At 37.6% G+C, this 27,912-nt stretch overlaps 2 protein-coding genes across 2 annotated transcripts in view; both read right to left on the reverse strand.

Annotated features, from left to right (window-relative positions):
- Positions 1-8,592, reverse strand: part of LOC125241385 (beta-alanine transporter-like) — a 32,588-nt gene extending 23,996 nt beyond the window's left edge. The window contains exon 1 of the mRNA XM_048149848.1: positions 8,202-8,592. Within this exon, the coding sequence (XP_048005805.1) occupies positions 8,202-8,210 (9 nt within the window). The 5' untranslated portion in view covers positions 8,211-8,592. The remainder of the gene's footprint in view (positions 1-8,201) is intronic.
- Positions 8,593-8,951: 359 nt separating this feature from the next.
- Positions 8,952-27,912, reverse strand: part of LOC125240434 (solute carrier family 22 member 3-like) — a 39,479-nt gene continuing 20,518 nt past the window's right edge. Inside the window, exons 10-12 of the mRNA XM_048148324.1 lie at positions 25,041-25,120; positions 23,108-23,283; positions 8,952-9,289 (exon numbers count right to left, since the gene is read on the reverse strand). Coding sequence (XP_048004281.1) covers positions 9,131-9,289; positions 23,108-23,283; positions 25,041-25,120 — 415 coding nt within the window. The 3' untranslated portion in view covers positions 8,952-9,130. The remainder of the gene's footprint in view (positions 9,290-23,107; positions 23,284-25,040; positions 25,121-27,912) is intronic.

Raw genomic sequence — 27,912 nt, forward strand, 5'->3', positions numbered from 1 at the left:
ACAGAGATTGTTTCTAAAAAAATATATTTATTTAAACCGACAGATTAACAGCCTAGCTTACAATCAAGATTATTCTAACTTAAAATTAATTAATAACAGCTATTTATAATTAAATATTGCAATTCAGCATTGACGTTTGTTCTCAATAAGTAAATGCTGAATTGTCATCAGACTTAGCTGATGAAGGTATTGTCAAGGGTTGCAGCACCCTTAACTCGCGCGCGCACCGGCCTACTGCGCGAGGCGCCGTGGACGAGAGCCCTGCGTACGCTCAACCGAGTTGCTACCCGGATAGATCTGTTCCATTGCTCTGAGAATGACTTCACTAAAGCTACTTTGTTTGTATTGTGTTATGTTAATTAGGATAATTGTAAAATATAATTAGGTTAAGATTGCTACACTATCGTATTAGGTAACTGTAATGGTAGTTGTATCGTTGTTGTAAATAAGTAAATAAATAAAATGATGTTCCGTTACGTTTACCAAGAAAAGGATAAGCAGGTAGTTAACGAAAATATAAAAGAACTAGCTTTGCCCGCGGCTTCGCTCGCGTTAGAAAGAGACAAAAAGTAGCCTATGTCACTCTCCATCCCTTCAACTATCTCCACTTAAAAAATCACGTCAATTCGTCGCTCCGTTTTGCCGTGAAAGACGGACAAACAAACAGACACACACACACTTTCCCATTTATAATATTTATAATATAATATATAATATTACATAGTATTGATTAGTATGGATATAGCTCAATTATATTGTAACGATAAAATATAGTGTCATTGTAGCTTTAGACTTTAGAGCGCCCCGTAAAAGTCTTATCTGAAACGTGTAAACAGTTTTAGCCGTATGGACACCGTTAGATTCTAAGTCGTTTAAAATCATTTAAAAAAATATATTTTTGATCAATGCTTGTCGCGTACGAGCGTCCGACCCACATGCATCATATAATCCCATCATATAATACCTAGAGATATTGATTATAGCTTATCTATGATATATGTTCCTCCTTATCTGACCGATTTTTATCTACAGGACAGGGTGGCTAGCCGAATGGCACAAACGCTCACGAAACGCTCACGAAACGAAGCGCTAGTAGATATCTATCTCTATCGCGCTTGCGTATTGGCGCGACAGAGCCAGCGGCGTATCGCTTTCGTTTGGCGTCGGAGAAATGCCATTCGGCTACGGGGCCAGGGTGGCTAGCCGAATGGCACAATCGCTCACGAAACGCTCACGAAACGAAGCGCTAGTAGATATCTATCTCTATCGCGCTTGCGTATTGGCGCGACAGAGCCAGCGGCGTATCGCTTTCGTTTGGCGTCGGAGAAATGCCATTCGGCTACGGGGCCTGGTATCTTATTTATTATGTTTTACGTAAGTTCTCATTTATATTTATTGGCTTCATTTTATGTTAAAATATTATTTTGAAACTATTAATAACCACCTAAATACGAGCCCCGGCGCAGTGGTGTTCACTGTTCATGTGCAAAAAACCACATTTTAACTAAATAAACAATACTTATGAATTCCTAATTTCAAAGGAATATTAAATTTTAAACGATAATTACAAATAAACTGAATAGGTTTATAAGCGCCATTTGGAGTCTAGAGCGGCCACTCCACTCGCTCTACCCTCGATCCCGCCCGCCCTGTGTATACTGTGTGAGATTACGGTTACAATAGGGAACTTGACTGTAGTTAAAATTATAGTACATTGTGCAACAAGGGAGGTAAGGGGGTCATTAAAGACGCGTGTTATTTTTCACGACTGCCGCAGGCAGGAGTGAATAATAGACACAAGTCTTTAATGTCCTTACCTCCTGAGTTACACACAATGTTTTTCATCACATTTGAGAGAAAAATACAGAGGAAACAGTCATAAGGCAAAACCTTCAACCGGCGGCGTTGCGACTTGCTACCAGTAGTGTATATCTTGATGTACATCAGATTATTCATATTAAATCCATTGTTTTGATAACAAACACTTTTTGAACGAAAACAAACACGAAAATACTGCATATCAATTAAATGCAACGTTCAAAAAAGCATATAAATCATATAATTTTACTTATTTTTCATTCATTTAAATATTTTGATCTGTTGTACTCTCCGTTGCTAGGCAACGGCGGGTGCCTCGCGTACGCACGCGGTCAAGCGCGAGTAGAGAGCATATTGTCAGATTGTAAATTATAACAATTTATCTGAGTTAAATTTACGAAATAAATGCAAAACACACTGAAATAATTGTAAAACATAAATAAAATGCATTTTTCTTACCGTATTATATATTTTGTAGCTTAATAGTCAAATTTTGGTTGTGCAATAAAAATCCTTGGCAGATTGAAACATCCTTTGCCTGAAGTATTGTACGGATTTTATTAATTTTTAAAACTAAATCCATTATTCCCTTGGGAATAAAATAGTACATTGTGCTTCAGTACACGTAGACGCAATGATACCTTTAAACAGCAAATGTGATGAAAAATATTTTATACCACGCACGAAATAAAGCATGAGATTATAAGAAAAACATGGACAGAAGTTATTTTTAAATCCAATCCAATTTCATATAAATTCCATATCAGCAAGTCGTTTAAATTCGTTTTGACAGTTCTTAAAAAGAAGCTGATTTGACTAGGAGGCAAGTAGGTAGCCTATTAAGACGCTGGAGCGAAAATGCTGAAATGAAAAGGAGCCCCCTTCCAATTTGGGAATTTTAGTTTAATATACTAGTGTTATTAACTAGATTTAACGAAAAAAAAAAATTGACCATTCAGGACAACTCAGTTAAAAGGTATTGCGAAATAATCTTTAAAATCGAGGTTCCGCTCTCGACTGTTTCCTCCTTTAAACTCAATCAATCGTAACGAAATTTGAGAATCTGAATATTAATGAAAAAACCGGCCAAGAGCGTGTCGGGCCACGCTCAGTGTAGGGTTCCGTAGTTTTTCGTATTTTTCTCAAAAACTACTGAACCTATCAAGTTCAAAACAATTTTCCTAGAAAGTATTTATAAAGTTCTACTTTTGTAATTTTTTTTCATATTTTTTAAACATATGGTTCAAAAGTTAGAGGGGGGGGACGCACTTTTTTTTTCTTTAGGAGCGATTATTTCCTAAAATATTAATATTATCAAAAAACGATCTTAGTAAACCCTTATTCATTTTTAAATACCTATCCAACAATATATCACACGTTGGGGTTGAAATGAAAAAAAATATCAGCCCCCACTTTACACGTAGGGGGATACCCTAATAAAACATTTTTTTCCAATTTTTATTTTTGCACTTTGTTGGCGTGATTGATATACATATTGGTACCAAATTTCAGCTTTCTAGTGCTTACGGTTACTGAGATTATCCGCGGACGGACGGACGGACGGACGGACGGACAGACAGACATGGCGAAACTATAAGGGTTCCTAGTTGACTACGGAACCCTAAAAATCTGTGTTGGAACTTGGCTAACTGTTACCAATTTTAAATACGTCACCTTTTTTTCGCCATAATCAATAAGGCCGTTTTTGGAAATTTTTGATGGGCTCTAGCGTCTTTAAAAATAAGAATATGAAAAAAAATGAAAACGGTCCGACTCAGATAAAAATAATAATAATAATCTGTGTTGAAAAAATCTTTGCACTATCTTCAAAAACCAGGGAGGAAATACTCTATCTTCAAAAACCAGGGAGAGCGTTTGTATGGAGAATTGACCCTTCCTGTATCGTCTTAAACTTGCCTTTTAAGTATCTATCAATAAATCTTTTCACATTTATGGGTTTTTTCTTCCACGTTACGAGGGAGCAACTTACTGTGTCGTAGTAGCGTTTCGTTAGCCACGGAGCGTGAACGATGATCTTAAGTAGCAAATCGATCGTGTACCGTAGCGTAGTTATCGGCATTTATTATTTATTATGATTAATAGGGTTACTTACTTTTAAAGAAGTAAAATGTTGTAAAATGCTGACTTAGGTAGGTACCATGTAATGATCATATTATGGTTAATTATTCCGTATTAGTGCGACAGAGCACCATAACTTTGGCTATTCATCCATACTTACTAATATTATAAATGGGAAAGTGTGTGTGCGTCTGTTTGTTTGTCCGCCTTTCACGGCAAAACGGAGCGACGAATTGTCGTGATTTTTTAAGTGGAGATAGTTAAAGGGATGGAGAGTGACATAGGCTACTTATTCGCTAGATCCGATACTAGATGCTAGGCCGACAGGTATCGTAGATAACGTAATGTCACAAGTAATTAAGGACGTAGTAATTATAATTATTTATTAATCTGTGATTTGAAAACAAAAAGCAATGAGCAAAACATCAGATTATCTAATTCTGAGTTGTTATGTAAGGCACGAGCCACAAGCGGTTTATGCTAAATATTTGGGGACCTTGACTCCGGGTCAAGCCATCGCATGTGCAAGTTTCTCCACGCAATTACCCACAGCTGGCGAGGTGAAACACCCGTAACCGTTCGATAGCGGTGGTCCTACTTATAATCCGGTCCACCTTGTTATACCTACTTGTTATTGTGATTATCCGTGCTACGAGTAAAGCACTCGTCTGAGTTAAGATAAGACGCTACACGAGCGAAAATGCTGAAATTTGGGAATTCTAGTTTAATATACTAGTGTTATTCACTAAATTTATCGAAAAAAAATTGTCCATTAAGAACAATTCAGTTATTAAAAGATATTGCGAAAAAATCTTTAAAATCTAGGTTCCGCTCTCGACTGTTTCCTCCTTCAAAACTTAAGACGATACAGGAGGGGTCAATTCTCCATACAAACGCTCTCGACTATTTCTTCCCTGTTTTGAAGATAGAGCAAAAATATTTTTTTTAACACAGATTATTGTTTCATTTATTTATCTCTTTTCTTAAGCTAGGTTTTTTACAATATGAGTATATAACACAGATTATTATTATTTTTATCTATGTTGGACCGTTTTTATTTTTTTATTTTAATAAAGACGCTAGAGCCCATCAAACATTTACAAAAATGGCCTTATTGATTATGGCGCAAAAAATGTGTGGTATTCAAAATTGGTAACAATTAGCCAAAAAACTAAATGGTCCGACACCGATTATTTCATTGTTATTCAGATTCTCAAATTTTGTAACGATTGATTAAGTTTTGAAGGAGGAAACAGTCGCGAGCGGAGCCTCGATTTTAAAGATTTTTTCGCAATATCTTTTAACTGAGTTGTTCTGAATGGACAAATTTTTTTCGATAAATCTATTTTATAACACTAGTATATTTAACTAAAATTCCCAAATTGAACCCCCCTTTCAATTTGGGAATTTTAGTTAAATGACTGAAAACTCCTTTCCATTTTAGAATTTTCGCTCCTGTAGCGTCTTAATCAATCGTAACAAAATTTGAGAATCTGAATAACAATGAAATAATCTGTGTTGGACCGTTTAGTTTTTTAACCGCCGCCCCAAATCTCAAGGAAGGTTCTCAATTAATCTGTTTTTTTTTAATGTTTGTTCCACGATACCTCGGTCGTTACTGGACCGATTTTGAATTTTTTTTTTATTGAATGTATATGCATACAGATTGGTCCCATTGTTATCAGAACTCAGTTCTGATGATGGGATCCTGGAGAAATCGAGGGAACTCCTCAAATCTTAAAGGCATACATATGAAGATTTTTGTGTTTTTATAAGAACAGCATGCATATACCTACGGAACTGTGACATTCGGTGCAGTGGAACTATTGATGATGGTCAGAACGGAACTCCTCAAATCTGAAGGGCACACTTATAGTGACTTTGGTATGCATTTGTGTTCAGAACGGCATGCATTTGTGTTCAGAACAGTGGCATTTGGTGCAGTGGAACTGATGATGATGGTCAGAACGAAACACCTCAAATCTGAACGGCACACTTATAATAACTTTGGTATTTTTATAAGAACAGCTCGCATTTACGTTCAGAACAGTGACATTTATTTGTAAGGACAGTTGTTCTCTTTGTTATGTTTGTTAAGCATATTGAGCTTTCAAGTCAAATTTTGTCAAGCTCGATTTCTTATAATCGGATATCGGATTCATGAGGAATTCCTCATGAAACTCCTCAAACCTTAACGGTATACGTATTAAGTTTTGTGAAAAAATTATATAGGTATTAGCGATATCGAACAGGCAACTGAAACAATGCGAACTTATTTTGCACGAAAACACGCAAAATCCAATGCTCAGCTACAGGGATGTGGGTAAAAAATTTAAATTTCCACAATCCACTGTTTGTTCCGTATTGAAGAGGTTTTGGGAACACTTAACTTTAGAACGAAAGCCAGGAAGTGGTGGATTGCAGGGTATAAAGGAAAAAAAGGAGGAACGCATCTTAAGGATATTTGCTTCAAATTGTATAATCACCTCGTGAGCTCGTGACGTGGCTAAAAAGTGAAGATGTCCCAAATAAAAGCTTTATATCGGGAATGTGAGAGTAAATCATACTCAGATTTAACATAATTACCATTTATTACAAATCTTTGATAATAAGCAATACTATTCACAAGCAATCACGATAGCAGAGTTACCTTGTTTACTCGTCGAGCTCCAAACTAGAAGTGTCGTCCTTCAGATTGACCAACTGACAGTTACTCATAAAGAAAATATCAAACGAGGGTGGCTTCAAATTACGTTGTTTCAGTCTACCCATAGTATTTATGAAAATAATCAAAACAAACAAGGTAGATTAAACTTCTGCATTAAAACTATCTTGATTTGTTAATCACAATTGACAATAATATGTTCTCGTGCTCCTTCGTCCCATTGAAACCTCGATATTTACGCATTTTCGTCAATCCGTGTCGATTTGTACACAGGAGCACACATAAGGAAACAAATAAAATGATTTTGGAACATAACTGGGATTGGCTTCCACGTCGGCTTTTCTACCTCCAATAAAATTTGCACTATAAATTCACCGTAAATTCAATTCAATACTTGTATCAAATGATTACGCACTTTAAGTAAAACTTCAGAGGTTAGATGACACTTTTCTTCTTACGGCAACTATTCACTTAAACGGTGGTTACGTTTCCACCACGGTCTTGGAAATTGCTAGAATTTAGTCGCAATTTTTCTTGGAGTTATTACAATTCACCATAACAAATTTTACTAGGCCCATATTAAATCTACTTATCTCAAAAACGATATGAAAATGTTTACTGCAATATGGATTTGACAGCGTAAGTCAGCGACTAAGATTTAAATTTGGCCGTAGTGAGCGCTGTGATCGTTTTAGCTACCCCCTCCACCCGCTTTGCACCCTGCCACCCCACTGCCAGTGCCAAAGTACGATTCAACCGGTTGACAGATTTGAATGTTTGGTCAATGTGACTACGACTACAACAGTATAATACTTATAAAATATTAAAAAGAAACAAAACAACATACATCAACTATCCTTATGAAATTTCAACTATTTCGAGTTTGGACAATTTTTTCAGTCTCATCGTAATTTAATTTGGCTAGCCATTCCCTTAAAAGCTGCTTGGTTTTAAAAACTGGTTTATCTTTAATATCTACGTCAAATCGTTTTGCGAACGCAGTACGTAACGTTGGAACCTGAGTTCGGTACACTCTCCTTTTCAACATATCTTTGTATTCGTCGCTTCCAAGAATCTGTTTATGTTTGCAGACCACAATTTTGAGAATATATAGTTGGCGTATCGTTAGCACCTCGGATTTTTGATATAGTAATGATGTTGAGTACCTGAAGGGTTTATTTAACATGGTTTTAAGGACTGCACGCTGAGCTCTTTCCGCCTCAATAATAACAACCAATAGTATACCTCATAAGTAGGTAAAATTTCTTTGCGAATTTTAAATTGGATAAGAATTCTAAGTAGTTCATTAGAACACTGGAAAGAAATCGGAAACGAGTGGCCATAAATTAAAACCCACCGAAAGGAGTTGCGAATTCAACTTCACACGTGTACCTATTGTACAAAAGTTTTACAGTAGGTACATACATAAGTACATATTAATATGCCGGTCTTTTAATGTCTTGACGGTGTTATAGGCAAGTAAAGTGTGTAGTATTATGTAGGTCCTGTAAACAATATTTCATTAGGTACAACAATGTAATCAGAAAGCGTAGGGCGGCCAAAATAATGCGAAGTTTGGCATGGTGCCCACTGTAAACTTCACAGCATGTAGATGTACTGACACTGACTAACGACTTACCATATTCATCGTTATCGTTCGTAACTCGTTCAATTCATTAAAAAACTTCCTGATGCACTATTTTTGTAAACTTTTTTTAAGCAGACGTAAAACACAAAGAATACTTCTAATATCACTTCATGTAAACACGTCGTTTGATTCGTCGAGTGTAATACACACATGTGTAGAGCAAATTCCAAAATTAAAACATCAGCGTGGACGACGCGTCCGTCCGATGCTATCGGCTGAGTCTACTGCCGGACGTTGCGACAAAGTCCATACTTATGTTTTTACCTATCATGCCTTGGAGTTTTAATTTAAATTACTTCATCGAAACTATAAAATCACGCATTTAAATTTCTATTTCATGATAGCTTTTCACACTGAGTTAGTCGAGATATAATATAGAGCTTGTATTTGCTAATCGGGTTGCAGTAGGTATCTATTAGTTTACACAGCTGGTACTGGTTACAATTTCAGTTTGCCGTGCTCGGCTCCTGAACACAGCGCAGTGCGGCAAAACGCCGGTAAATCGACCAGTGGGAGCCTAGCTCGCGAAATTATCGACCAATCACTACATTCAAGGACAGAATTGCTTTATGCAACTTTATTCAATTATTTTTTGAAAGTGTCACAATGACACTGAAAAAAAATGGAAGATCAAATTATATCAATTTCAAGCACAACAATCATCACGCCATGACATATCGATAGAAATGTGATACAAATACAAACATCTGCGTCAATAATATTATTGAAATGAAACAATAGTTTCTGACGGCATATTTATTTCGGATTTGGGAACAAAGCATTACATGTAGGAGAATCTTTGGAATAACAAAAAATAAATAAAGTGGAAAAAAATATTTGAAATGGATAAGTGGTATCGACTTTTTAGTCCAAAATTCATTAGGCAACATGGTAAAAGACAGATAATAAGACCGGGCGTACTACCGGCGTCGGCGGCGCGCGTCGGCGATGCGCTCGTAGTCGTCCAGGGTCTGCGGCAGCGGCTGGCCCGCCGTCTCGGGCAGCAGCAGCGCCGCGGCGCCGCCCGCCACCGCCGTCACGCCCACCAGCACCAGCGGCAGCTCCCTCCACAGCCGCTCCTGAAGTACAGTATACTTCACATTGCAGATCTTACATAATTACGCGGACATGGCTATTCATGATCACGATACGTGAGCAGTGTTCATTCCACAGATTCTGTCGTTAGTGTGGTGTACCTATGTGTTACGGATGATGATAGAATAATATATAAACTTCCTACGCCTAGGTCTACCCAACACTATGTGTATAGCTGGATACATTATTGAAAGTTTATACATATATTTAGTGATCAGTTAAACCCATGCCAAATATAATCCAATACTAAATAATACTATAAACTATTTAATTCAATTAAGGTACAGTACCTATTTATTTATTTATGGGGTTTGTCATTATATGTTACAGATTTCAGCAGGCCTAGCACATGATGGCCGCGGGAGTATGTCGCCGCGAGATATACTACCTGTCCTTATGTCATTAATACAATTAGACAAAGACGTGTCATCTATCTCGCGGCGACATACTCCCGCAGCCATCATGTGCTAGGCCTACAGAACAGTGACTTTTATGTATTTGTTCTCTTTGTTATGCCTGCATATTGAATTTTCAAGTCAAATTATGTCAAGCTCGATTTATTATAATCGAATATCGGATTCATGAGAAATTGAGGAAAGTCCTCAAACCTTAATACGTATATTCATTTGTGTTTCCATCAAATAATTAAAGATTTACATTAAAAGCAGTTTTAAAAAATACCTACACATTTCTACATTATCCATCATTCGCAAGTACGTTCCAAAATACATTATTTATACGGGCGACAAAGTAACGTTTATATTTAAATTTCGTTAAATGAACAAAAACTGTAAAGCTGGACGGAAACATGCACATTTACCCTTAATGTTAATATTACGACTTACGAGACATGACATGACAACAGGACATGAGATTACGAGATAATTAGAAGCGTTTGTGTGAACAATTTACGACTGTCCACGATACTTTTGTGTTGATTTTCATTACGTGCCGTGTAATTTTGTATGGTTAATATTTTCATTGTATTTCTATGCAAAAAGGTCACATGCCTACTGACCACCGCGTTTATATTCGCCCGTATTGAATTTACGCTCAGTATGAGCTCATCTCATTGAGTCACACGCACTTTAAAATTAATTGATGGTGTATTGAGGTCACAGATGTTGTTTACTATACTCACTAAAAATAAGTGCATGGCAGTCTTTGCTCAAAAAGTGCCCATTTTAGGGTTCCGTAACAAAATGAACCGTGGTGCCGTTGTGCGACTCTGTCCGTCTGTCTGTCTGGCACAAGGTGGTGTAACTAATCCTCCGCTCACCTTTACTTATTTACTTACTTACTTGACTAACCAACAGTATAACTAACCCCCCCTTTAAATATACCCCGTAAATTTGGCCTTGTGATCGTTTAGTGTGTGTATGTAGAACCCTTCGATGTGAACCGCGATAACCTAGATCCTTTAATGAGTATCAGCTGTATTTTTGACTAATTTTTAAAATTTTATTTATTTATATTTTAAAGAAGAATAAAGGTTATTGTAGCATAATAATATAGTGTTATAGAAGAGTATTTTATCAGATTTAGGCCTAGAAAGTTATATGTGAGAAAATTAATGACGTAATGAAGAAAATTTTTAGAATAGAAGTTAGTGAGTGAAACATACATGAAATAAATATTAAAAAATATTTTGGTAATCATCCGCTACGCCTTATTAGTGGTCCCGGCTTGGGCAAGGGCTTGCGATGCGGTATGGGACCCCTGACCCGACCAAACCACTTTATCGGGAACCTAAGCAAGTAAGCCTGAAGGGCTATCTATCTACAAACTAACCCCCTGTTTTTTTGTTTTGTTTCTTTTCCCTAGCTAAACCCCCTGTTCCCCAATACTGAGAATAGACCATAACTTCTCGACCTTTCTAATGTATTAACGAAACGCCGAGTAGTCGCTAACCTTTATGAAAACAAGTAAGTCTACTAACTCCTCGAAGCTTTTGACTTTTCATCAGTGGACGGCGCTCGCATGCCACTGGACCCTATAACAAACTAATCCTTTTATTCCAAAGACAGTTTGTTTCCCTAACCAACTTGATAGAATTTACCTTGAAACCCCAGTTAGCAACACTTAGCGTCCCGTCGCTACACCAAAAGATCAGAAATTGCTACCACAATTATTAATTTTACTCAAAAAAATTAAGTAATAAGAGATTTTATAAATTACCAGTTTTACCACATATTTTAAGATAGTAAACACCACATTTAAAGTCCATTTGAACCATATAAATAGTAGTAGTTAAATTATTTCTCCACAATACACGTTGACCAATTATAATTTAAGACCAATCATAAGAGAACTCTACTTTCATAGAAATAGTGTGTGACTCTACCCTAATCCTATTGTTTTTCCTACTCTAACATATCTGTAACACAGACCCTCACTTACCATAGATCTTGTGTTCAGAATATGTACAAGTGTATCCCTACTAGAACTGTACAGTTCAGCCAGCGAAGCTGAGATAGGCAACCTATAGGCTTGTGTTCTGATGAGCAAGGATTACTCCTAATGTCTTTCGTCAATCGTGAAAGTCCTCACTTCCATCCCCCAAAAAGACTCCTAAACGCGTCAGGCTCGCTAGCCGGACCGTCTGTCACGAACCCTTTTATAACTTCAAACATCGACATACCATCGACACAGTATCGACGTTTCATCGACACAGTATCGACATACCATCGACACAGTATCGACGTTTCATCGACACAATATCGACATACCATCGACACAACATCGACAGAAAGCCATTAACTTGCGCACATAAGAAAAAGATCACAAGTGCTTTGTTTACACTCATACGCTCTACGCAATAAAGTTCACGATCATCACGCGGATGTTTGCTTATTAACACGTGCAGATTGCAGCTGTTTTAGAGAGAGATAGAGCTATTGGTATTGATACCTACGTAGTCCAATAGTGGAGTGTTCCGTAAATATTTTTACGTAAATATTATTTTGTGAAAGATTGTTTAAATCAATTTAGTAAGTGACTTCGCAATGAAAGATCACATTTGTTCTTAATTGTTACATTGAATGATATATTCAGAAAGTATAATAATCAATATTAGTCATTATTACCTCTCTGACTCGTAATTGGAACCAAGACATAATATCGGAACGCTATGCAGCTGACAACTGTCAGTGTCAGTATTTCGTCCATGTGAACGTAGTTTGTTGATAAATACGTTTTTCCAACCTGTTTTACATTTAATAATAGTGAATTTTATCAGTGAAGACGTAACTAAACATGTGATTAACCATCAAAGATATTATTTGTTAAAATATTCAATGAAATCCCGAAGGAAATATGCACCAAAAAGTTGGTCAAAGAAAAGTTGATTCGCCGTAAGTTTTATATGTAATAACGAGTCCATTTCCTCGTCATAGACGCTTGTTCTGTTACAACTCGCCCCCAGATTGGATTTCTTTTACAAAATACAAAGTGGTTAGTAAAAAAATCCAATCTTATTTAGCAAAAGAAGCAATAAAATTGAATAAAAGAAAAATATCTCTAGATCAGTCGGAAATATCCCCCCATTTCTAATTGTGTGGTGTGTATTCCAATACTATGCGACTGCTAGCGACTCAGTTTTGAAATCAGCTCATTAGAATCTCGACAATGAACCATGATAACCCCTTTCCCAGAGTCCACGCACCGCCAGGGATATCAGGTTGTGAATCTGATAGGTCCTACTAACCCGTTCTTGCTAGCTCGTTCCCCGGTCGCGGCGAATATTCATTCCATCCACACTGTTGGACCGGAATAATTACCGTAGTAATTTCAACGAGTTCACAATAACTTCCCACGCAAATACGAAGAAACCTTTTGAGCTCCCATTATAAGTCCAGAGCCTTCAATCTCCATTGTCGGAACTCAAACCAACTTTTCTACCTAATCACTCCCAGCCACATGTTTTGGCGCATGTCTCATACTTGAATAAAATATACTGACTTAAAGTTTGTTTGGGTGTTTTTTTTTTTATAAAACAAACCTTAAATGACATAAGCATGTACCTCAACTTGGTACCATATCATTATTTGATCAAATGAAGAAATTAATTGATGATACTAAACTTCACATCTTTGAACATATATATAAGAAGGAAACAAATATTGATAAGAGCCTCGTTCTTACTAGACGATTTCGGCCCTTAAATATGTCGATTGTCAAATACATCCCATTCAAGATGAGGTGTGTGGTTTTCGTGTGGGTCTTATTACCTTGTGTAGTAGTAGTCACAAAAAACTACCCTTTAAATGGGTCGAATCCATTGGATTTTAACCTAACCAATAAGAATTTTATGACTAATGTGTTCCCAAAATTCCCCCCCTTGTTTGTTCCCGCAAATTCCGACCAAACTAGTTTTGACCACTTTCCAGCGCTGTCTGTCTGTATCAATCCACTCATTCCATAAAAGAAACATTCGAGACACACTTTCATATCTTACATCCGTCATATCCAGCCATTCAATCTATCTAACATACATCTATAAGCATTCATCACCTCTAACTTATACACATACACTCGTTCATTCCTCCTCAATTACGCTTTCACTCAATTGTTTACAGAAAGCCAACGCTTTTAAAAGTAATCAAAATAAATAATAAAAATGGAAATAAAAACTAGATAATAATTTTAAAAGTTTACCTATCCCATTTTACCCCACTCTACCCTGACTCGAAGGCAAAGAACATTTCATTTTATTTATAAGAAGTCCTACATTCATCATTTACAAAGTAATTACTTTTTAAAGTATTTGATTTTATAAAGTATTTACTAACCGCAAACCATTGGACAACATGTGACACCTTATCATAATCTCATCTGCTACAAAATTGTATGACGATCAAGCATACCAACTTAAGAACAATGACAGTTTGAGTAATGTCGCCAATAGAACACCTTTTGGCGGAGATATATATTATCTGTGGTTAAATTATTTTCTCTAATCTATCTCATGTTTACCGCTAAACCGCTTTGTTCGCGAAAAAATGGCAGATCCGTTTTTGTTTTCTTTAGCTCATTATTAATTACGTGATCTACAATTAGAATTATTTAAATATTCGCTTTATTTTAATCTGCTTAAACAATACGACAGAAAATTCTGCGCCGACGCCGGTCATGAGCCGTCCATATTCGCCATTTTGTCATTTTGCAAACTAAGAAAATGCAAACAAAACATTATTTGCCCTAAACACGCGTTACTTCCAAATAATTTTGTCGAATGCCGACAAAGTGATCTTGTTTTATCAAACTGAACTCCGAACTGCAATAGCAATGTAATTTTCCGTTAGCGAAAGTGAGGTTATGAAATTGACATGACATTTAGTGAATGCAATGCAATGGACATGTGTTTTGTTGTGTTTCTCATCAAGATAATAGAAGAATCTAGTGCTCATACTCATGATCTAATGAGCAAACAGCCCATGCAAAGGATGTCTTATCGGGCTATGTCTCTACTAATAAAGTGAACAATTGCCTTCTTCAAAAGCAGCTTTGCAAGAAAGGTAAGCTTTTGTTTTATTATTTGATGTGTTTTCAAACAAGTCGTTGTTTTCAAAACCCAGCAGAACGAACTGCAATGACTAGACCGAATATATATGGTGAATTGTTGCTTATTTCGTTGTTTTGTCGTCAAATAAGTTAATGATAGTAAATTTCCCACGTTACTTTCTGACTTTCACATTCCCTAAGAGGATCTAAATGTACGTGAAATAGGCCTAACTGTCAAAATAGATTTGTTAGTTTCAAACAATTTCAACTTCAACTTTCCGATTGGAATTTTCCAACACTTTTGCCTCAGAATGTACAAAGATTATTAATTGTGGAACCTGAACACACCTCGTTTAAAGAATGAGCATCAAAATTATGTCTCCTAACTGTACTTGGAACTTGTAATGTTGTTTCCGTTCCTAGCTAGCTACCTAGCTTATAGATTATGGAAAGCAATATTTGTAGGACCTCAAATGAATGTCATGGCATTTAAAAATAGGCATTGAAACTTGTCCAAACTTTAATTTTGTATTTTTGTATACTTAAATAAATTATGTAGACTAAAAATCCAGACTTAGCATAAATTTTGTTTGTGTTACAATGAGTTTAAATAGTGTATGTATCAATTTTCAGTATATGAAATGGATTATCATCATTGAAGAACATCAACCAGCTGTCGGCAATGTGCAGGTGGACTGAGGAATTTTCCAGTGTGTCCTTTATGGACTGTACTCCGTCTTAGCACTATCCTTAAGTAAGTACAAAAAATCATTGCCACTAAACAGCTACTTTTTAAACTTAATTAACTCTACTTAGTGAGTAAAACGACTCGGCAGGAAATTTTACATTGCTTAGAAAAACATACATACACCCTTTTTTAACTAATCTTTCAATATGTACAATTTCAGGTTTTACCCGAGAGGCCACGCTTCAGGTTGGACCGTCTTTCCATATATCTACTGACTTCATATAAACGAAAGGTACTTTTATTTTTTTATAATAGCTCATACTAATTATTAAATTTAAAAGTTAATAGCTCATGGCATTAATATTATATTTAGATAATTTAGGCGAAGTATAGCGATGACAATAAGCGATGAAGTGAAAATTGAACTTAAATTAATTTATCCTAATTTTATTGGCTAAGCAAACTTATTACTAACTCATTTATGTCCTAGCTCATGTAGATATGAACTGCTAGGCAGGGGTTCTCAAACTTTTTAATATTTTTTTTTCTTTTTGTAAATTTTGTAGTATGCGTTGTTTTTTCTGACACAACATTTCTCACGGGCGTGTCTTAGTTCCAAAATTAAGCGACGCGCCCCCGTGAGTAGATAAATGAAATAATATTGAACCCTATTTGGCAGAACCTAACTCTAAACAATATCCTTTTCTTACTCTTTCTATATGAATATTTCTAATGTCTGACTATTTCCTTTCAGTGTACTAAGGACTCGCTGATCTGCACTGCACTACCAGCTCATGTTCAATGTTACTGAACAATAAAGTAATCTGACAATTAGACTGGACCCGGTCATGTTAGGTAAGTTTACATACTTACTGCGTACCACATACTACATACTATTTCTGAACCTCAGTAAAATATGGTTTTATAATGATGAGAGTGCTTATTATCTATGCCTACTTAACAGGAATATTACAAATTTCAATCAATTTTCATGAAATTAATTAAGCAATTGTGACAATGATCAAGCAGTGGTGGAGTTAGGGTATGGCGAGGTACGACCTCCCAGATGCTGGTAATTTCGTAGGAAATCTGGTGACGATTGTGTAGCTATTTAACATAACTAATAAAATATGTATGTTGGCATATGCCTGATCCGTGATATATTGCGACAGTGTAAGGTTCCGTATAAAAGCTGTGTACACAATCTACCGAACATAATGATTGTATGGTTTTACACTTACTATTTTAGACTAGCCTACAGCTTATCATGTGAGGTAACGAACTCATGTCATATGGACCTATTGAAAATCTTGTTTATACATACATACTTGTTTGTACTATAGCAAAAATATATACTTATAGAAAGTTGAAATTCGCACTGTGCATTTAGTTTATTCTGAATTTATTGGCAGACATAGGCTATGGTGACCGCTCACCATCAAGCGGTGACATATGCTTGTTTATCACGGATGTAATATGAAAATATATGATGACTTATAAGCTATTTAACCTAAATTAGTTCTAAAATGATTAATACCTATATCCTAACAGACAGACATTTGTTCTCATAGTGAAAATATTCGGTATAAAGACTTTGTCAATTTATTGTATGATGTATGAAATCCTGTGAGACAATACATAGATTATAGAGTGACAACTAAAATGCAAAACAACCCATCCATCGAAGGATGTACTTGTCATAATACCACATGCGTGTAGCTATTCAGCATTCATAGAAAAATGGCGGAATGCCACCTACAATTTTGTACTTCAGCGCGACAATAAATAATCGCGCCCCCATAACCATTAGACTAAAGCCTATCTTCTTGTATTACTAGGTCTTAAATCTAGGGCTTAGGTATCTTGGATTATTTTAGGAAAATCATCTTACATCTAGACTAGTAGTTATCCTGCCTATGAATGAAATTCTGTATAACACACGCCTGCTAGGAATATGTATATCATCAGAGTGTTCATAGACTATATAAGACAGCATCGAAGCTGCCAGACGCTGCGATGTGAAGCGCAAATGTGATGTAAAGCTTTCAAAATAGCCCTGAAGATGGCAGAACCTGCTATGAAAATGTACTAAGCCGATAGAGCACAATTTGTTTTAACATGAAATTCTATTGCTATTATACATAGTGTACACACTTATGTTTCCAATTTCGGTCACGAGGTGGCAAACTCTTCTAAAGTGCTACAGCTCCGCGCCTCCGGCCTTTTATTTTAGGTACATGGGTATTTTTTCTATAAGTACCTAGTATTTTACGTACTAGCCCCGCCTATCACACAGCTAGAAAAACATACATTAAGGCACAGAATAAATAATAGTACTACGCATAGGCGCAAGGGAACGTCAAGATGTGCCAACGCCAACAATTGCTACGTAGCAATGCAATCCGAATCGCCTAATCGGGACGATGTGTAAGCACTACGACTATGAACTAATTTCCTAGAAATATTTTTTTTTGTCTTAGTTTACTACGCTACTTTACTTTTATTACTATGTTTTTTTTTTTAGATACCAGTGGAAGGAGATGAATATACAATTGACTCCGCATCGATGCATGACTTCGCTCGGGATGCGGCAATAATAAACAATGGAAGAAAATACTACAGACGAGTTTATTAACGATAAAGTTATTTTAGTTTTTATGAAATAGCGATTGAATAAAAATATTAGGCCTATGAGTTTTATTTAGAGATGAAATAAGTCAAAAATACAGCACACCCACTCGTCTTCACAGCAACAAATGTAGCCTGCTAAGGCTACTTCCTATTATTTATTTGTAAACCTTGGTATCCAAGATGTGTTCTACAGAGCACATCTTAGATCCCTTGGTCACGTCACCAAATGTAACTAATCCTCCGCTCACCTTTACTTATTTACTTACTTACTTGACTAACCAACAGTATAACTAACCCCCCCTTTAAATATACCCCGTAAATTTGGCCTTGTGATCGATTAGTGTGTGTATGTAGAACCCTTCGATGTGAACCGCGATAACCTAGATCCTTTAATGAGTATCAGCTGTATTTTTGACTAATTTTTAAAATTTTATTTATTTATATTTTAAAGAAGAATAAAGGTTATTGTAGCATAATAATATAGTGTTATAGAAGAGTATTTTATCAGATTTAGGCCTAGAAAGTTATATGTGAGAAAATTAATGACGTAATGAAGAAAATTTTAGAATAGAAGTTAGTGAGTGAAACATACATGAAATAAATATTAAAAAATATTTTGGTAATCATCCGCTACGCCTTATTAGTGGTCCCGGCTTGGGCAAGGGCTTGCGATGCGGTATGGGACCCCTGACCCGACCAAACCACTTTATCGGGAACCTAAGCAAGTAAGCCTGAAGGGCTATCTATCTACAAACTAACCCCCTGTTTTTTTGTTTTGTTTCTTTTCCCTAGCTAAACCCCCCTGTTCCCCAATACTGAGAATAGACCATAACTTCTCGACCTTTCTAATGTATTAACGAAACGCCGAGTAGTCGCTAACCTTTATGAAAACAAGTAAGTCTACTAACTCCTCGAAGCTTTTGACTTTTCATCAGTGGACGGCGCTCGCATGCCACTGGACCCTATAACAAACTAATCCTTTTATTCCAAAGACAGTTTGTTTCCCTAACCAACTTGATAGAATTTACCTTGAAACCCCAGTTAGCAACACTTAGCGTCCCGTCGCTACACCAAAAGATCAGAAATTGCTACCACAATTATTAATTTTACTCAAAAAAATTAAGTAATAAGAGATTTTATAAATTACCAGTTTTACCACATATTTTAAGATAGTAAACACCACATTTAAAGTCCATTTGAACCATATAAATAGTAGTAGTTAAATTATTTCTCCACAATACACGTTGACCAATTATAATTTAAGACCAATCATAAGAGAACTCTACTTTCATAGAAATAGTGTGTGACTCTACCCTAATCCTATTGTTTTTCCTACTCTAACATATCTGTAACACAGACCCTCACTTACCATAGATCTTGTGTTCAGAATATGTACAAGTGTATCCCTACTAGAACTGTACAGTTCAGCCAGCGAAGCTGAGATAGGCAACCTATAGGCTTGTGTTCTGATCCCCCCCTCTGCTCTTGCCCGCGGGCTAGGGTAGCAGAGAGTAAATCGCCCTATCTGTGTATATATCCAGTATTCTAGGACACACCAGTACTAGCCACATGGGAGACCCAGCTGCGACCAAATTTTACTTAGATATGGATCGATCACAACCGAAATCCCCAGCGACCAACGCCAGCATGAACCAGAACACCGAGTAAATAAATATAAATATATATAGGACCCCAGCCTCAAATACTGCCGACTTCAGTGAGCAAGGATTACTCCTAATGTCTTTCGTCAATCGTGAAAGTCCTCACTCACTTCCATCTAACAGTTGGACTCTTTGAGACCGGTGAGAAAGTACGCCTTTTGTAAGTAAATAAAGACGCCCAAGCCTCCACTTGGAACAAAAAGACTCCTAAACGCCTTATGTTTAACAGCCGCAAGGTATAAAGCACTTAGCCGGACAACAGTCTGTCACGAACAATGATCTGGCTTATAACTTTCACAAAATAACCCCATAGAAAATTACTAAATTCAATTTTACTGACCAACTAAATAAACGAATGAAGTTTCCTTTACGTGCTATAATCTAAGCTTAGTTTTGCAAGAATTACTCCCTACAAAACCAAACACAGACTTATCTCCAAGCACCAACCATACATCGACCCAGTCTTTGTATTGCTTGACGGCACTCATGAAACAAAGCACAGAAAACTTCACTATACACATCGATTTAAATGTAACACTACACTATAAATAGAACACTAAAATAACCCCACAACAGTATAACACACGAAAGCCAGAGACACTGTTAGTCTTGTAGATATTTTAAGAATGCCGCGCGTCGGCTCGCTCCGACCCTTTTATAACTTCAAACATCGACATACCATCGACACAGTATCGACGTTTCATCGACACAATATCGACATACCATCATCGACACAACATCGACAGAATGCCATTAACTTGCGCACATAAGAAAAAGATCACAAGTGCTTTGTTTACACTCATACGCTCTACGCAATAAAGTTCACGATCATCACGCGGATGTTTGCTTATTAACACGTGCAGATTGCAGCTGTTTTAGAGAGAGACAGAGCTATTGGTATTGATACCTATGTAGTCCAATAGTGGAGTGTTCCGTAAATATTTTTACGTAAATATTATTTTGTGAAAGATTGTTTAAATCAATTTAGTAAGTGACTTCGCAATGAAAGATCACATTTGTTCTTAATTGTTACATTGAATGATATATTCAGAAAGTATAATAATCAATATTAGTCATTATAACCTCTCTGACTCGTAATTGGAACCAAGACATAATATCGGAACGCTATGCAGTTGACAACTGTCAGTGTCAGTATTTCGTCCATGTGAACGTAGTTTGTTGATAAATACGTTTTTCCAACCTGTTTTACATTTAATAATAGTGAATTTTATCAGTGAAGACGTAACTAAACATGTGATTAACCATCAAAGATATTATTTGTTAAAATATTCAATGAAATCCCGAAGGAAATATGCACCAAAAAGTTGGTCAAGGAAAAGTTGATTCGCCGTAAGTTTTATATGTAATAACGAGTCCATTTCCTCGTCATAGACGCTTGTTCTGTTACAGTGGTCACATGACTAAATATCTCGAGAATTACTAATTTTCTGTTAGAAAATGAAAATTTGGATCCTGGGCCCCTTTCCTTATTGCATAAGGAAATTAGGTTTCAAGTATAGTCATGTAGTTTGAAATATTGAGATTAAGGTAGATATGACTTATGAATAAACGGGTTATTTACACGAGTAACGTACCTATCACTCAGTGACATCGAATATCGATAATAATAATAAGTAGCAGCAGCCGCTGGTCCATACAAGCCGATTCCCACCGGCTTGCCTAAAATTGATTAGTATAGTTACTGATAAGTATAGTTACTACTTAAATATTAACTATAATATAACAATATCTGGGCAACCGAGCTTCGCTCGGTTCTGTTTCGTATCCTTGACATGTGTCGCCATCTAGTTCAAAAATGAATAGTACCTACATCGAGCGAAAGAATTCTCAGCCTTAACAACACAACTACTCCACACGAGATGGCGCGCATTTCGCCACAAAAACTCAAATAGTGTATTTTCTATTCGTTTTAGCCTTGACCTGTGTCGCCATCTAGTGTTTGCAATAAATAGTACTTACATCGACCGAAAGAATTCTGTCTTAACAGTACAACTACTGCACACGAGATGGCGCGCGAAGAAAAACGCATGAAAACTCGAAAATTCGCGTTTTCCGGGACCTAAGGATAAGTTAGACCGATTTTTCACCCCCAAAAACCCTCACATAACAAATTTCTGCGAAATCGTTAGAGCGGTTTCCGAGATCGTCAGTGTAAATAAATATATATATAAATAAATAAATAAATAAATAAATATACAAGAATTGCTCGTTTAAAAGTATAAGATAAGAGATCCCTAGTGGCATCGATTGCAGACGTTTCTGCTAATCAAAAGTTAAAATTTAAGATAAGAGTGTCAGATTCTATGACAGTTACGTATTTCATGTACCATGTATACTTCTTCTGTACTTCGGGTCTTCACTTATTTTTTTTTTTATAGAAAATTAGTGATAATTAAAAACGACTAATTTTAACAACGAAGTTGTTGTATTGTAATGTATCTACTATTTGGCATTCGTGAAAATAATGAAGCACCAATAAAGTGTTTTGATTTACAATTTTATCATGGGAATATGAAAATATTTGTGTCATTATTGTTAACTTAAATGAAAAAGATCAGGTAAACTTGTTGCAGTTATAAATGTATTATATTATATATTAACAATTACACCTGTCTTTTTTTATACCACGTCGGTGGCAAACAGGTATACGGTCCGCCTGATGGAAAGCGGTCACCGTAACCTATGGACGCCTGCAACTCAAGGGGTGTCACATGCGCGTTGCTGACCCATTAGAAACTTGTACCCTCCTTTTTTGAAGAACCCCAAACTATAGTCTAAGGGTCTGTGTCTAAGGATGGGTTGCACCAAACCGTCTGTCATCGTTAAAGCGTTCGCCAACTTTTATTGTTCGGGAAGTTCATATTATCAAACCGTCCATAAACGTCGATGAGTCTGTTAAGCACATGCAGATGGTGCAGCGACACTTAAACGTCAATTTTATACCCAAATACTGTACGCCTTTATCGGGCAGGATATGGCAAGGCAAACATAAAGCAGTTATCACCTAAGAACTGTGTAAACCACGTAATAACCACGTACCTAATAACATATTTGTGATATTAATTTGAATTTGATGAATAGCCGGGTCCACACAGAGCGAGGCAATTTTCTCGCGCGGTTATCGTCCTATGTGACGTGTCTCGGCCGAGGCAGTGCGTGCGTTTTGCTCGCCCGAGCAACCTGCCTCGACCAAGGTACGTCCACTCCACTCCACATTTGACGTTTGCCGCGCAAGCACATTGCCTTACGACGTGCCTCGCTCTGTGTGGACCCGGATAATAGCGTAGTGTGTAACTTACGGAATAAACGAGGAATGGGGCCAGCATGGCGGCGGCGAACCCGCTGACGTGCACGAAGGAGGCGCCCGAGGCGCGCACGCTGGTGGGCATCAGCTCCGGCGTCCACTGGATAATGGCGCTGTACGCCATGTTGCCCAGGAACCGCGCGCCCACCGCCATCACCACCGACGACACCCCTGTCACACACAACACTATACTACCTCTAGTATGTATCAGACCTACCCCACACTCCGGGGGTCGCGGGGCCGCGACCCAAAAAATCCGGCCCGCGGAGTCTCAACGTCTCCCAGAGAGCCTGAAAGCCTCTGAGCCGGCATGGCGAAAAAGAGAGTAGTAGTGGCCCACGGACTTTAACTATTATTATATTAAACCTGAACTCGAAGCCGATGTACTACATAATTGGAGCCGCGATACAAGATGCAACAAAATAAAGGGTAACCGTTTTAGGCCATATTCATTCACATATCACCCATGTGCATTGTTTACAACTTAGTTAATAAATCGAATGTATAGGATTTACATAATTTAATAAAAACTTCAAAATTTGAATGACTTATTAAACTTCTACAGGGTGAACTCCTGTTCTAATCGCATGAAATATCCTGTGTAAGTCTGATAACGTCGTTAACACACGTATGCATTAAAATCTTACAAATCTTAACCCTTAAATGCATGACGAAGATTTATTCAAATTTGAATTTTGACATGCTGTCATTAGAGTCAAAAATAGATGATGCATATATACATCACTATGCATTTAAGGGTTAAACCTTAGATTCATTTCAATTTAGTTTTTGACACATCGGCCCATCCCGTTCAATTCAAGCGTGAGCAATACTTTATAGTACTTAAGTACTCATTAACCGTCGCCTCATATCTCTCAAGAAGGACGGTTATCAAGTCGTCTGTATGATTTTTTTTTTTTTTTTTATGTTTGTTCCTCGATATCTCCGTCGTTACTGGACCGATTTTGAAAAATTTTTTTTTGATTGCATGTATATGCATACAGATTGGTCCCATTTTTCTCAGAACCCAGTTCTGATGATGGGATCCTGGAGAAATCGAGGGAACTCCTCGAATCTGAAAGGCATACATATGGTGATTTTTGTGTTTTTAAAGGAACAGCATGCATTTAGGTACGGAACAGTGACATTTGGTGCAGTGGAACTGCTGATGATGGCCAGAACGGAACTTTTCAAATCTGAACGGCACGCTTATAGTGACTTTGGTATTTTTATAAGAATAGCATGCACTTTCGTCCAGAACAGTGACATTTGATGCAGTGGAACTGCTGATGATGGCCAGAAACAAACTCCTCAAATCTGAACGGCACGCTTATAGTGACTTTGCCATTTTTATAAGAACAGCATGCGCTTACGTCTAGAACAGTGACATTTGGTACAGTGGAACTGCTAATGATGGTCAGAACCGAACTCCTCAAATCTGAACGGCACGCTTATAGTGACTTTGGTATTTTTATAAGAACAGCATGCACTTACGTCCAGAACAGTGACATTTGGTGCAGTGGAACTGCTGATGATAGTCAGAACCGAACTCCTCAAATCTGAACGGCACACTCATAGTGACTTTGGTATTTTTGTAAGAAAAGCATGCATTTAAGTTCAGAAACAGTGACATTTATTTAGTTATGTTTGTTAAGCATATTGAGTTTTCAAGTCAAAGTTTGTCAAGCTTCGATTTCTTATAATATAATCGGATTCATGAGGAATTGAGGAAACTCCTCAAACCTTAACGTTATACGTATATCCAATTGTGTTGCCATCTAATAATTAAAGCATTAAAAGCAGTTTTAAAAAATACTTACACATTTCTACATAATCCAACATTCGCAACTAGCTTTCACCAGAACCCGAAAGGCGACGGTTTTTTTTTCTTAAAAATTATTACTAGATAAGAGTTGTATGTTACTAACCTCTGGGCACAAATGCACCTGAGAAAGCAACGACTCCTCCTATAATCAAGGGTACAGAAACTATTTTGCGACGTCCAAACCTGTAAATAATAAGACAAATTTTAGATCATAATTTCTAACACATTTCTACGAAAATTTCTTGGCTCCTAAATGGATCGATCGAGCTGTTTACTGTGGAGTGGGCAGGCAAGTGTTTTTAGGAGTTGGGTATTGATGGGTGCGTCGAGTAGCAACGTCGCCTTCCCTAGATTTGTTTACTTGTGGCTAACTTATGAACATTTGAACATTTGACCGTCGGTATAGTAGATTGTGTCACAAGACTCACAACTCTCACAAGTGAGCAAAATGACACATTTACCGCGAGGGTCTCGATTATTAAATCCCGAACGAAGCGCTGATAAAATTTGAATAATCCTGTGAGACATAAGTACTGGTTTTCACATCACCTGCGGGAGGGGGGGGGGGGCATGGGGGATCTCGACCCCCCCCCCCCCCCCTGGAGCATAGGTTGGCCATACCAAATACTATGTAAACTCTACGAGTTAATACGTGCAGCTTGGTGCCAAAGTTGGCAACATGCGATACTAGCGCCCCTAGCGGCATGAGTTGATCAAAATAGTTTAGTTCATACAGTATAAAATTAAAAAAAGTTACACATTCTTATTTTTTTGTTTTATTCCGTCTAAAAATGTTAAAGTAGATCAAGTAATCGCATTTTCTATTTTAATTTACTAAAATAAAAGTCTGACAAACTACTTTGAACAACTCGTACCGCTAGATGGCGCTAGTAAAATTGTTGCCGCTCCATTGTATGGGAAACGTCAGAAGCTGCACGTATTAACTCTAGAGTTTATATATTGGGTTGGTAAGAAAGTAATGAGCGAATCATAACCAATATTGTAATTTTTATTTAATTTATTATTTTAATCATTTATCAAAAATATAATGGCCTTCGTTATCTACTACTTGTCTCCATCGTTCTGGTAAAGAATGAATAGCATCGGCGAAGAAGTTCTTAGGTTTAGATTCAAAAAACTCAGCTATGTACTGTCGTAGATGGGCTTGATCATCGAACTTTTTTCATTCAAGGCATTGCTTAGCGATCTGAACAATGCGTAATCCGTAGGTGCCAAGTCTGGAGAGTACGGTGGATGAGGTATCACTTTCCAACCTAGCTCCAATAGCTTTAGCCGAGTCACTTTTGCAATGTGTGGGCGAGCATTGTCGTGTAAGAAAAAAACTTCAGCATGCTGAGGACGATTCTGACAGATTTTTTGGTTTAAATTTTCAAGCTGATTACAGTATACTGATGCGGTAACAGTCATTCCACTTGGTAGGAGTTCCCAGTAAATAATACCATGAATAACCCACCAAACGGACAGCATAACTTTTTTCGGGTGAGGCTCTGTTTTTGGTGCCTCTATTCCTTTTTCGTTTGGAGCTAGCCACTGACGTTTGCGTGTGTGATTTATATATAAGACCCATTTTTCATCTCCAGTGATGAGATGGTCCAACCAGTTGAATGTGCGGCGAAAAGACAGAAGTTGTATGCAGATATCGGCACGGCGGTTTAGTTGATCTCTATCAAGTTCGTGCGGTATCCAAACACTGTATTTGTAGTTTTTCCCAACTCGTGTAAATGTGTTTCTATGGTGACATGAGAGCAGCCTAACTCGGTAGCAAGAGTACGACTCGTTAGCCTCGGTTCTCCTTCAATTAAGGTTTTTAATTTGGTTACATCAATCTTCACCGGTCGACCAGACTTAGGTTGATCTGATAATGAAAAGTCGCCACTACGAAACCGCTGGAACCATCGTTTCGCCGTGGCCTCAGACACAACTTCAGGAGCAACACGCTGACATATATTACGCACTGCTTCGGCGGCTGAATGGCCAGACTGAAATTCATATAGTAAGCAATGCCTTAGGCACCGGCCACACCAGACCGTCGCGTGTCTCGGGGCGCGCAACGGGCGTCCGCGCCACGCCACCTGAGTGTAATTCAAAAAGCGTCTCCTCAGTACATTTTGTATAGGAAGGACGTAAGGCGCGCCACCAAGCGGCGCGGCGGCGCGCGCCCCGCCGCCGCCACGCCACCTGGGGCGCGTCTTACGTTTTTTGAATTACACTGAAGCGGCGTGGCGCGGACGCCCGTTGCGCGCCCCGAGACACGCGACGGTCTGGTGTGGCCGGTCACTTACATGCACTCTTAATTCGTCCATTTTCTTCCTTATATTAGCTCGGCGACAGCTAGTGAATGACTGACGAGGAACTGTGCGACTCGCCCTTTATATACTTTCGACCATAGAAGATTCTAGAACTGTCTCAAAAATTTTATGTGGAATTCAATCGATCGCTCATTACTTTCTTACCAACCCAATAGTATTTGGCCATACAAATAGACCACGTGACCCCCCCCTCCCTGGGGCCTGAGCCTTTACCGCGTAACCCCGCCCCCCCCTGGGCACGAAGCTGGATCCGCGCTTGTGAGTAATTGCAATACAGTTGTAGGTAATTATGCAAAAATATAAAAAACATGTGATCTTCAATAGAAAAGTGTCACTTTCCGAACATCCTCTTGTATCGTAACGTACTATTTAATTAAACAACTTTTCGCTAAACCATCGACATTACCAAGTGGGCTTGATATATGAAGTACTACCCTTTTGCCCGCGGCTTCGCTCGCGTTAGAAAGAGACAAAAAGTAGCCTATGTCACTCTCCATCCCTTCAACTATCTCCACTTAAAAATCAGGTCAATTCGTCGCTCCGTTTTGCCGTGAAAGACGGACAAACAAACAAACACACACACTTTCCTATTTATAAATGTTAGTATGGATAGTAAAATAGGAGTCAGGCGTATAAGCATGGTCG

Source organism: Leguminivora glycinivorella, chromosome Z (genome assembly GCF_023078275.1).
Source record: "Leguminivora glycinivorella isolate SPB_JAAS2020 chromosome Z, LegGlyc_1.1, whole genome shotgun sequence".
Taxonomy (NCBI): Eukaryota; Metazoa; Arthropoda; class Insecta; order Lepidoptera; family Tortricidae; genus Leguminivora; species Leguminivora glycinivorella.